General features: G+C 36.5%; 1 protein-coding gene across 3 annotated transcripts in view; it reads left to right on the top strand.

Moving 5' to 3' along the window:
• The first annotated feature begins 10115 nt into the window (after positions 1-10115).
• The window catches only part of LOC128559613 (inositol polyphosphate-5-phosphatase A-like), a 61926-nt gene continuing 58871 nt past the window's right edge, over positions 10116-13170 (top strand). For all 3 annotated transcript variants that reach the window (XM_053551908.1, XM_053551907.1, XM_053551906.1), the window contains exon 1: positions 10116-10358. In XM_053551908.1, coding sequence (XP_053407883.1) covers positions 10287-10358 — 72 coding nt within the window. In that variant the 5' untranslated portion in view covers positions 10116-10286. The remainder of the gene's footprint in view (positions 10359-13170) is intronic.

Here is a 13170-nt window from a genome sequence, read left to right as displayed (position 1 = left end):
ATATTGAATTTTAGTAAGAACGCAGAACTGACAATAATGATACCACAACCAGGATATGAACAAGGAGTCTTATCTATGTTTCCGTTAACGGAATGTTATATGAATTCGTAGTTCAGTAATTCCGTCCCACATTTTAAGTGATATTTGAAAATCATCATGGTCAGAAACAGAACTATTTTAAAAAGCATGTTTTACAAAAAGTGTCATTTGTTTCACTACATGTACCCATGTTGTACTGTATATGTATGATGCTCCATAAGTTCAAAATGTGCCGTGTTTATTTACTTCAGGAATTACATCAGCAACTTTGAACACATAATGCATATAAACCGATAATTTCAGAGGAGAATACAATCTTACCTTCCGTGAATATCAAAACAACGCATTAAAATATAAAATCCTCTGTCTTGAAACCGCCTAAGTTCATCGAAACCCCAAAACTATAATAGCTTTAATGTTACTTAATGTAGCTTTAATATTACTTAATGTTCTGTGTAATCTTGGTAACGTATGTTTCATAATATATTATACATTTCATCTTTGTAATGCTGTAAAAACTGACTGAGTTGGTGCTTTGCGATGTCAGTAAGCATGATTTATGTATTAGCCTAAAATAATTATATACGACCATGACCTCTCATATGGCACCAGTATTCTCAAGGAAGCGGACTCAAAGAATGGTCAAAGGCTTGAAGCTTTCATTACAATCGAGCTATTAACAAATTATGTATAAACTAAAACCTAGGTAGGTAATTTGATTCTTAGATACCTCAAGTTATTTTGAAATAGAAAACAAAATACTCAGACTGCGTACAAACTTAACCAAGTTATTGTAATATTCAAGATGCTATCTTTTGAAAGCATTGAATCCATAAAATGCTATTTGAAACCATATAATGCTATACTTTTGCTATCTATCTATTTAAAGTATCTTTATCAAATAAAGGTCAAAATTATACATGTAAGCTTACTTTGACATCTAAAATAGAAGAAAGTTATTGGTACCCAAAACCTTTCTGAATGAAACACAAATAGGCTTGATTTATTGAGAAACAGCATGTGATTTATATGTATTACATTTGCATGCACGTTGTCTATAACCTAAAATGATTGCAATATTTTATATTTTCTCATGAAAATATATAAAATTGTGAATCTTAACACAATTACTTGATGATGTCTTATTAAAAGATATAGTGATTTTGATAAATTTATGAATTATTTAAAATGGAAAAAATGTTGCTCGGATGGGTGGGGTATTTTGACCCCTAAATTTTGGTAGAAATCGTCAAAATTTGGAAAACATTGTTACAGTGAAGCTTTAATTGATTTAGAACAGTTACATAAGCAAAACTCTAATAACTGAAAGTCAGTATTGAAACAATCTGTTAAGAATTCGTGTGTAGCCAACAATACTTTCAAAGAGAGAGAATTCCGCATTTTTCATACACAAGGTTTACTAAAATGAGTATAATTTTTATTTGACATACGACAGAAAGCGACATCCGGTCTTAAACAATCCCGGAATGAATGTATTAATGGCTGAAGTGGATGAACCTTTGCCTGATTTCTGGGTTACGAAATCGAAAAACTAGAGGACTTTCAGAAACTGGCCCACAGACCAGTTGTGATGTTTAGTTTTATGAAGCCAAGAGTTTTATTAGCATTTGAAGATATTCTAATGATACGTGTATTTAGATCTGTAGTTAGGTCAACACCAAGATATTTTGCAGTGGGAACTGATTCTAAAATATGGCCATGGAGTATTTTTTTTTGGTTTTGATGACAGTTTTGTTTTTTGTGATGTGTAGTGCTTGGCATTTAGAAGGATTAAACTCTATGTCCCACTCATTTTCCCATTTTTCTAGCTTGTTAAGGTCTTCATAGGGGATTTTGCTGTCATTAGGAGAAGTGACAGTAAGGTAGACTACAGTATCGTTGGCAAAGAGTCGGACTTGAGACTTGATTGAAGATGGGAGATCGTTATTATAAATTAGAAAGTACAGAGGTCCAAGGTCGGAACCTTGTGAAACACCAGATATCACAGGTACTTCTTCGGAGTGGTCGCCATCAAAGACTACAGATTGACTTCTGTCAAGTAGAAATGCCTCAGACCACTTGAGGACTTGTGGAGAGACACCATAATTTTGAAGTTCTAGAAGAAGTTTAAAGTGATTTACCTTATCAAATGCTTTACTGAAGTCGAACAGAATCAAATCAGTTTGTTTACGATTGGACTTGTTGTTAATCAGTTCATCTGTTAACTCAATCAGTTCTTCTTGTTCTTGACATTCACCGGACTCAATCAGTTGAGTCTCACAAGATCTCCTGTCACGAAAGCCATGTTGGAGGTCTTAAAGAATGTTATGTTTAGAAAACAGACATTATGGGATATTGGCAATGTTTAGAAGGTTATAGACTTCTGAGAAGTTTCCACCTTTCTCTATTTTCTAAGTTTTTGAAGGCAATTTGTTTCAGAGAAAGTGGGGATATGTTGGTGAATACTGGTTATTTGATCAGTTGCATTGTTTGATTTCAAGACTTCTGACACTGGATCTTTAAGAGGGGCCACACCCTGGGAGTCTTGTTTGGAGTTTTTTTTATCAAAGAATATAACTTCCTTGTTGCACATCTGTTTGAAGTTTGTCAGGGTTTTTGTTACTGGCAATTTCAAGGGTATTTTCTAAGTATTGAATGGTTGCGTTTTTAATTTTGTTTTAATAACTTTTTTAAGTGTTTCAAATTTGTTTCTAATGACAGGGTTGGACTAGTTGTTTTTCATTTTCTGATAAAGTTTGTCACGTTTGTGTATGAGTTTCTTGATCTCTTTAGTAATCCATGGCAGACCTCTTTTGCATCCAACCTTCTTAATGGGACCAAACTTAGAAATACAACATTCGAGTGCCTGTATAAACCTAGCCCATGTCACGTCAACTGAATGAGAATCCGAATCCTGCAAAATAACCTGTTTCAACTGGGTCATGAAGTCTCTGAAATCCTGCCAATCGTTTTTTCTGTAGAGGGGTATATTTCGAGGTTTTTGTTTAAGTATGTTTAGTCTTGCGTTTACAATGGTTGATATGATGTCACGGTCACCAGTTCCAGGCAAGATATTACTCTGTTGACAAATGTTGGGTTTGTGGTAAGGAAACGATCTAAGATGCTGTCTTGTCTGGTGTTTTCAGAAACTATTTTGGGTCATGTTATGGTCAGTTATAATATCAAGGAATTTGTCATAAACCATGGGTGAACTGAGGCCTCATTTGATAAACGTTGTATGATCAGGATCCCAGTTAAGCTTCGAGAAGTTGAAATCGCCAAGAATCAACTTATTACCCTTGAGTTTATGTGTCTGGCCCAGAGACATTTCCAGTTCAAGGATGCTACGAATGTCATTAAAAAATAGAAAAGTGGAAAACCACAGGTCGCCTACAACACGACATAAACGAAAATATTGCAGACTCGGTTTGATTGAGCCTGTTCATGGACGGTTGTGGAAAAGCAAGCTACCGTCCACGCCCTCTAGCCCCCGGGTTAAGCAGAACGCAACATTTACACATGTCATAAGTATCCGAATACAATTTAGAGATATCCGCAGATATTCATACGGCGGTGCACATGGAACCTTCAATGATGCACAGAGTGCAATTCCATGAAAAACGACGTATTGTCCCCAGACATAATAATGGCTTTGCCCTAAACAAGAAAACAATGGGCAGATTTAAATAAACTGGAATTTAGAGAGGTGATCTGTGGTTTTGGAGTCTGCATATCACAGAAACTGCCAAAAGACAAAATTAAAAAGCAGACACCATATCCAAGGGGTGATTAAACAATACCCAAAACTTTTAAAGCGGAGTATTGGAATCACCCAAGCTGAAATGTTCAACCTGAAAAGTTAAAGAGTACACTTACACAACATAAATGTCGTGCTGAACGATCTGAAGAGATCGACATAAAATAGTTGCGAGTGAATAAACCTGTCCCATTACTGATTATATGGCAGAAACATAAGTCCTGTGAATAGTTGTTTAAAGTGAGATAGTTCTCATGAGTGCAAGATTAACAGAAGAAAAAGACTATCTTGCTATGGTTAAGAACAAATGAAATACCTAAAATAAGGGGTACAGTAACCAGTCGCTCACCCGATAGACTTTGACTAGACTGTACATTACTTGGGTAGGTATTCCACTTGAACAGCTGGCAGTCCACCCTCTATTGTCACGGTGGATTAAGTCATTCTTAATGGATCACACCCTAAGAGTAAGCTCCTCTGTGCGTCTCTTTGCAGATGCCTTTGTATTTCATAAGAATACATGGAGTGGTGTAGATTGATCTGTGTTTCTTTGTTTGTCTTAATTAATCCCCCGCCGTGGCGGAGGGATTTTAGGAATGGTCTGCGTCCGTCCTTCCGTCCGTAAAAAAATCGTGTCCGGTCCATATCTCCTAAACCCCTTGAAGGATTTTCATGAAACTTGGGTCAAATGATCACCTCATCAAGACGATGTGCAGAACCCATGAGTCACCCTTGTCGGTTCAAGGTCAAGGTCACAACTCAAGGTCAAAGGTTTGAGCCTGCCATTTTGTGTCCACTCTATATCTCTTAAACCCCTTGAAGGAATTTTATAAAACTTGGGTCAAATGATCACCTCATCAAGTCGATGTGCAGAACCCATGAGTCAGCCGTGCCGGCTCAAGGTCAAGGTCACAACTCAAGGTCAAATGTTTGAGCTTTCCATTTTGTGTCCGCTCTATATCTCTAAAACCCCTTGAAGGAATTTTATAAAACTTGGGTCAAATGATCACCTCATCAAGACGATGTGTAGAACCCATGAGTGAGACATGCCGGCTCCAGGTCAAGGTCACAACTTAGGGTCAAAGGTTTGAGCCTTCCATTTTGTGTCTGCTCTATATCTCCTAAACCCCTTGAAGGATTTTCATCAAACTTGGGTCAAACGATCACCTCATCAAGGCAATGTGCAAAACTTATGAGTCAGCCATGTCGGCTCAAGGTCAAGGTCACAACTGAAGGTCAAAGGTTTGAGCCTTCTGTTTCGTGTCTGCTCTATATCTCCTACACCCCTTGAAGGAATTTTATAAAACTTGGGTCAAATGATTACCTCATCAGAACGATATGCAGAAATTATGAGTCAACCATGCCAGCTCAAGGTCAAGGTCACAACTAAGGGTCGAAGGTTTGAGCCTTCCATTTGGTGTCCATTCTGTATCTCCTTAACCCCTTGAAGGATTTTCATCAAACTTGGGTCAAATGATCACCTCATCAAGAACTCATGAGTCAGCCATGTCAACTCAAGGACAAGGTCACAACTGAAGGTCAAAGGTTTCAGCTCTGTGTCTCCTAAACCCCTTGAAGGATTTTCATGAAACTTTGGTTCAAATGATCACCTCATCAAGACGTTGTTCAGAATTTATGAGTCAGCCATGTCAGTTCAAGGTCAAGGTCACAGCTAAAATCAAAGGTTTACCCTTTCACTATCCATAGCAGTGGCGGGGGATTTAGCTGTCTTTCAGACTGCCTTGTTCTTTATATTATCGTTATTTGACGCCTCCACAATATTAACGTTTTTACGAAACGAACTAAAAAGCAATAAGACCTATACATTTATCAAATTAAGTAACTGGTGCACGTCTAATAATAAGGATCTCCATCCGAATAAGACAACTAATATGTTAATTGGTACCAACAAGAAATTAAATAAAGTAAGAAACATAAATCTTATTCTAAATGATAACTGTATTCAAAATGTATCATGTCAAAAATTGTTAGGTGTTTATATTGATAAAAATTTAGGTATGGATCAACATGTAAAAAGGGTGTGTGAAAAAAATGCACTCTAAACTGTATCTTTTTACAGAATATCAAAATACCTAAAAGCTGATATAAAAAATATGTTTTATAACTCATACATTTTACCGAATTTTGACTACGCATTAGCTGTATGGGGAAACCGCTCTAAAGGACATATAGAAAAAATCTTTAAAATTCAAAAGAGGGCAGCTCGACTTATATTGAAAGCGCCCTTCCAGACATCATCCAATACTCTCTTCTGTGAACTTAAATGGTTAACTTTCCCAAACAGGATAAAATACAATATTGGTGTTTTGGTTTATAAAGCATTAAACAAGTTTGCACCTTCTTATTTTGTGACACAATTGAAATTTGTGACAATACATACTATAGCCTTCGTTCTAAAACGAATTTTGATCTACAACACCTTCGACCTAAAACTAATTTTCTTAAACCTTACTCAAATAGAAATGCTAGCACAGTAAATTCATTTAAATATTTACTTAAACACTTTCTTTTAAAAAATAAAGTGTAGAGATTCCATCCAAGTGGAAATCCGCATGCCCCCATTTTTAAAAAAGGTGATAGGTCAAATCCAGTAAATTATAGGCCAATTTCATTAACATGTGTCCTGTGCAAAGTTCTTAAGAACATTGTTTCCTCATCTATTGTTAAGCACTGCACCAACCATGGTATTCTGTATGACCTCCAGCATGGATTTAGGGAAAAAAGATCATGCGTTACTCAGTTAGTTATGTTAGTAAATGATCTGGTCACTTCAGTCTACAATAAGAAACAAGTAGATCTTATACTACTGGATTTTAGTAAGGCTTTCGACAAGGTTAGCCATGAGAAAGTCCTTCTAAAAATGCACGAATACGGAGTCAGAGGTAACATACTAAGATGAGTCAAAGGCTTCTTAGATAATAGGATCCAATCAGTAGTCCTAAATGGCACTACCTCTGATGCCATCCCAGTATCATCAGGTGTCCCACAGGGGTCTGTACTTGCTCCCCTGCTTTTCCTAGCTTACATAAATGACCTCCCACAAAACGTCAGTTCCAAAGTCCGTCTGTTTGCAGATGACACGGCAATATAACTAACTCTGTCATCTGCAGACCAATCTGTCACTCTCCAAAATGACCTCAAACTTCTAGAAAAGTGCGAGTTGGAGTGGGATATGGAGTTCAACCCCTCCAAGTGTCAAGTGATCCACGCCACTAGAAGGAAATATCCTATCCCTACTACATGGAGTCCAGCTTGAATCGTTCAGCTCAGCTAAATACCTAGGCGTGGATATCTCAAATGACCTATCATGGGACATTCAAATAAACAGGTCAACCAAAAAAGCTAACCAAACCCTAGGGTTCTTACGAAGAAACATTAAGGTCAAATCCCAACCCATTAAGACAATTGCTTACCAGACTCTAGTCCGACCCCAGCTCGAATATGCCTCCGAGGTATGGTCGCCCCACACCCAAACTTAAATTGACCAAATTGAAAGCGTCCAAATACTACGTTCGTACTTCCAGTGTAACAGATATGCTACACTCCCTAAACCTTCGTCGACTGGATTTAAGGCATATAGATGCTAGGTTATCACTCGGGTTGCTATCCCAATCGTAGATTACCTGACCCCAATGACTTGTTGTGTCCGCTATGGCCATTCCCTAAGTTATAGGTTAATTACTGCAACCACTGACTAGTCTATTACAAGTTTTCTTATTTTCCGAGAACAGTGTACCATTGGAACCAACTCCCTCGCCCCCCTCCACCCAGTGTCGCCCACCTCCCTATCCTAGAGCAGTTCAGTGCTGCAGTTTGTAGCCTAGAACATGTCTCGCCCTAATTATCCTGCATACTTCAACTTTTTATATCACCAAAGTTATTTTTAGTTTCTTCCACTCTAAATTTGTATCACTATATTCTTTCTCTTTTCGATTTTGACGCGCAAAACGTCTACGTTCCCGTAAGGGGTTTGACGTCAACGACAGTTAGATAGATAGATTCACTATGTAACATACGTTTTATCTTCATTTACAAGTCTGCTCGATGGAATGACTGTGACATTTTTTATTTGTATGTGTAAATGGTTTTGTGTTTGTTAGAGGGCCTTATTGAAAATAAGATTTGTATGTTATGGAAACAGGCTGATTCGGACCGTGGCTGATTCGGACCATGGCTGACTCGGACCAAATATTTTGGCTGATTCGGACCACATACTTTGAATAAAAGTAGATAATGACTATATATTTTGGCTGATTCAGACCTCAAACTTTTAATTAACAGTCAATAATGACCATGAATTTAGGATGGTTCAGCAATTTTCAGAAAGTAATGTTGATTATAGCTTATAATGAGGTTTAACTTGAAGAAAGGACATAAAAATTTTAAATATACACCGTACAAGCAGGTAAGAAGTTTTGACAATCTAAAATGCATCATTTATGCATTTAAATAAGGACTTTAATTATTCTTTGCATCAGACATTAAACTTAATACTCATAAATTTTATTTTTACTCATGACATCAGTGTCAGGAAAACTTAAACAATTAGGTCATCCCTGGAAACTGGCTGTGTCCCGCCAGATTGGAGAAGTGCAGTTGTCGCCCCTGTTTATAAGAAAGGCCCGAAATCCAAGGCCAGTAACTACAGGCCAATATCTCTCACCTGCATAGCTTCCAAATTATTGGAACACATTCTAGTCTCCAACATCATGACACATTTTGACAATAATGACCTCTTAAGCCAGTACCAGCATGGCTTCAGATCTAAGCATAGCTGTGAATCACAACTGATCAGCTTTACACAAGAAGTTTACGACAACCTTGAGCAAGGTCAACAAACAGATGTAATAGTAATGGATTTTAGTAAAGCATTCGACAAGGTTGATCACAATAAATTGATATTTAAACTTAATGAGCTGGGTGTCCACCCTCTGGTATCACAGTGGATAAAGTCATTTCTGAAGGGTCGAACTCAAAGAGTAGTTGTAGACAGCTGCACTTCTGACACCCTGCCTGTCCTGTCCGGTGTCCCTCAGGGGTCCGTCCTAGGGCCCTGTCTCTTTCTGGCTTACATTAATGACCTACCAGATTCTATTAGAAGTAAGGCAAGACTGTTTGCAGATGATACCATAGTATACCTTACAGTCAAGTCCTCATCTGATGCCCAAACACTACAAAAAGATTTGTACGCCCTTGAAAAGTGGGAACAGGACTGGAATTCAATCCAGACAAGTGTGAGGTGCTGAGAATTACTCGCAAACGAAACCCTGTCATGTTTCCTTACACCCTGCATGACAAGGAACTGAAATCTACCGATACCGCTAAATACTTAGGTGTTACACTAACTAAAGACTTAAACTGGTCTGAACATATTAATACTATTTCCTCTAAAGCAAACAACTCTCTTAAATTCATCAAAAGAAATGTTCAGACAACAAACAAAAAGGTCAAAGAGAAAGCCTATAACACCTATGTCCGTCCACAACTCGAGTATTGCTCATCCATCTGGCACCCCTGGCAAAAGTCCCTCTCATACAAAGTCGAAAAAGTGCAAAGATCAGCTGCACGGTTTATCTTTAACGACTATAACTATACAAGCAGTGTAACCCAGATGATTAACACCCTAAACTGGCAAACTTTAGAACAACGGCGCATACAATCTTCTCTCATCTATTTTTACAAAATCCGAACAAATCATGTATGCGTCGACCATAACCATCTAACTCCGACCAGAAACCTGAACTACCTAATTCCACAGTCCCGTACTCAATACCACATGAATTCCTTCTTCCCCCGTACAATCAGACTATGGAATGGCCTTCCCCAATATGTACAGTCCAGCCCCAGCCTCAACATATTTGCTGAGCGGCTGGCCACTGTACATCTGCAGTAACTTCCTTCACTATGTTTTTTAACTTAGCACCTGTAGTAATTTTTATTCTTTGCACCTAATGAGTTTTCTCATTTTTAACACTGCCCAGACAAGCGCCTTCCAGTCATAATCGTTAATGATTGTTTTAAGTATCATGTAGATGTAGATGTAGAGATGTAGAATTTGGGCCAAATAAGCCAAGTAAATTTGGTCCGAATCAGCCATGGTCCGAGTCAGCCTGTATTCGTATGTTATGTATAAAACTTAATGCGTTTTACCTTCTTTAAATAAAGAATTTATTATTATTATTATTATTATTATTATTATTAACCGCTCGTTTTTTGTCAATGCCGTATATCGGAATTTATCCAAGATTAAGGTGCATGGCAGATTTAACTCCCTTCTTTTATGTTTTGTAGAGGGCGCGCTAACGAAATAGACGGAACCCAAAATGTCAAAATATTTCTGTATTTGTGAAATAAATTGTGGCAGTTGATTCTTTAAGAGGGAATGACTTGATATTTAAATTACGTTGAGCTATTTTTTTTATACATATCACCCTGCTCCATCTCACGTGCATCGTTTTAGTGCTTGCACATGCAAAAGATGGAGGGTGAACATACAAAACTGCTGCTTGTCACTGCAAATGTTGGCTCTATTTTCGAAGATGTAAGTGTTTTTATTTTGAATACAATTATGTTGTCCATCTATATGTTATTAAGTAATTTCAACATTACAAGAGCATAATACTTTCATGCTAGTATTGTTTTAGAGGTAGTATTTTTAGTATGGAAATGGGTCATCGCGACTTATCCAGGTAGAGGATTTCAGTGTTTTTAATTTAAAGACATTTTGGTAATATACCGGCAGTGCTTGTCAGTCTGGAAATTTACTGGGTTTGTGAAATTAGTTAAACTGCTCGGTTTAAAAGAAGGCCAAGGATATCAGCATGATGGTCATGTTGATACATTTCTTTATCCGCACAACCATTGCCGATTATTTTTGTTATTCACACGGTGGTTATGCCGATAATTTATATTATTCGCACGACGATCCTGCCTGGAAAGTCATGCCAGTTATTTTTGTTGTACATGCAACTGCATACATGTAAAAATTAGTTAAGATTTTCTGTAGTTTTAAAAGTGCCTGCTTATCAGATTCCCTTAAGGAAGTGTCTAGGGGTACGGATCCGTACCTCTAGAATCTGATTCTAGAAGTACGGATCCGTACGTCTAGACAAGCCTGTTAGGGGTTTTCTAGGGGTACGGACCTCCGATTTTCTAGAAATTAAGGGTCATTTACATTTCAAATTTTGTTGAAAATGAAATAACAAATAAGACATCATCAGAATTCACTTTAAACTTGGATCTAAATTGTTTACAGATAACACCGTTCACCCGATTTGTTACATTTTCTTTCGAAAGGTAAATAACCGAGGAACACCAAATAATTAAATCATGAGGATTCGAACTGGCAGAAAAATATAAAGATTAAACAAAATAATGTTAAATATGTTAGGGAAAAACTATTTTTAATGATAATTTTATGTTTTCCACACATTTGGTAGCCGTTACGAGATACAAGAGACGTTTTCACAAACAGTTTCCTTTACTTAATGTCGGTTAATTGATTATTGAACAATCAGTTCCATGCCGATTATCATTATATCTTGTTAAATAACAAAATTAATAGGTGCATATTATTACGCTTATTTGATTTATTTTTCTGCTGAATTTCATTTAACATGTTTAAGGGTTACATGCACACATTTATCTGTTATCAACAGTTTTTTTACAACAAACTAATCGGCACGGAACAGTGTATTCATTTGGAGTTCCTCGGTTATTTAGGTTTTGAAAGAGAAGGTAAACAATCGGGTGAACGCTGGTATCTGTAAACCATTTAGATCCAAGTTTTAAGTGAACATTGGTTAAGTGTTATTTTTTTTATTTCATTTTCAACAAAATTTAAGATATATATAACCCTCAATCTCTAGAAAAAGGAGGTCCGTACCCCTAGAAAACCCCTAACAGGATTGTCTAGAGGTACGGATCCGTACCTCTAGAATCAGATTCTAGAGGTACGGATCCGTACCCCTAGACACTTCCTTCCCTTAATGCTGATTATTTGACTATTTTTAGCATGCACCTTTGGTAAGTTAACAATCCGTAACAGCATGCGTTTATGATGCCTATATATAATTTTTATTACTTAAAATTATATCATAATATGAAAAGTAAGAAAAACAACATAAAATAAAGGTATAATAATTAACTTTTTAAAGTAATAAAGGTATACAAGTATAAGTTTGCATTCTTTTGATTTATTTGTTCTACAGTTGATCAATTAATTAATTAATTTAACTAATAAAAAAAACGGTAAATTAATGATGTCATTTGTTGCAGTGTTGTTTTAATATGTAATGTTTATTGATTTAAATAATATCTTAAAACAATGACAAGCTGCTATAGGAGAGATCGTGTTGTATACAAATCCCTTGTATTTTCTATTTTTAGAACTGATAAGACAAAGTTCGGGTGGGCAGATGCCGAGCGTCCATGTTTTTTTGTAAACAGTGATGTTTTTCTAACGGCTTAAACTTTCTTAAAACACAAATGATATCAATAATTTTTTGATCAATGGAAAGGATATAAAACAAGCAATTTATTGATTACTTTTAATTATCGTTTTGAAATAAAATTGCTTTATTATGAACACTTGACTTACAGTGTTTTTTCTAAAAGTTTGGAGCATCGCTACGCCGCTATTAAAATCATATGTCATTTAAAATGGTCATTCATTTCAAAAAGATATTTAAATGAGAAAATATGAAAATCGTAAGCATTTTAAAACTTTTTGAATTTTTAAAATCCATAAATTAGCAAAAGAGTTATTAAGAATTCCGATCCCATACACAAACGGTGTAAAAAACATTTGTTTTGCCAACCACCAGATAAACAGGTGTTAATGCGTGACGTCAGGGCAATCTCTCCTATTAGTCTTTTAACTATGATATTACACCGAAAATAGAAACACCTGTCATATGTACAAGGATATACTTACCCGCACGATGGTCGTGAGAATAAAAAAAAAATCATTATAGCCTGTTCATGCAGATTTAATAAGATCTTACAACTCATGCACACACTGAAAGAGATTGTAAGTAATTCTAATACAATATGTAGGTTCCTGGCAAACTGGACAGAAAATGGGCCATATATGTCATGCCGATAGACACTTCCTTAAATGAAATATTTTACTTGTTGCGTGCTTAGATGAAATTAATGAAAGTGTTTAGCCATCAGGTTTCAGGATGACTAGCCTGCTTTCTAGCCGTCCACTAACCAGATGCCAGGCCTGTCCTCTAGTGGTGTTCTAGGGATGCGGTATGAATCAAGTATTTTTCAGTGAATTTTTATACTGTACATAATAAGTTGCTGAAAACAAAGTATCAGGGGTTCCACTAGACCTGAAAACCCAA

The sequence above is a fragment of the Mercenaria mercenaria genome, chromosome 9 (assembly GCF_021730395.1).
Source record: "Mercenaria mercenaria strain notata chromosome 9, MADL_Memer_1, whole genome shotgun sequence".
In the NCBI taxonomy this organism is placed as follows: Eukaryota; Metazoa; Mollusca; class Bivalvia; order Venerida; family Veneridae; genus Mercenaria; species Mercenaria mercenaria.
Note: the sequence above shows the minus strand (reverse complement) of the source record. Positions and strands in the feature narration are given on the sequence as shown.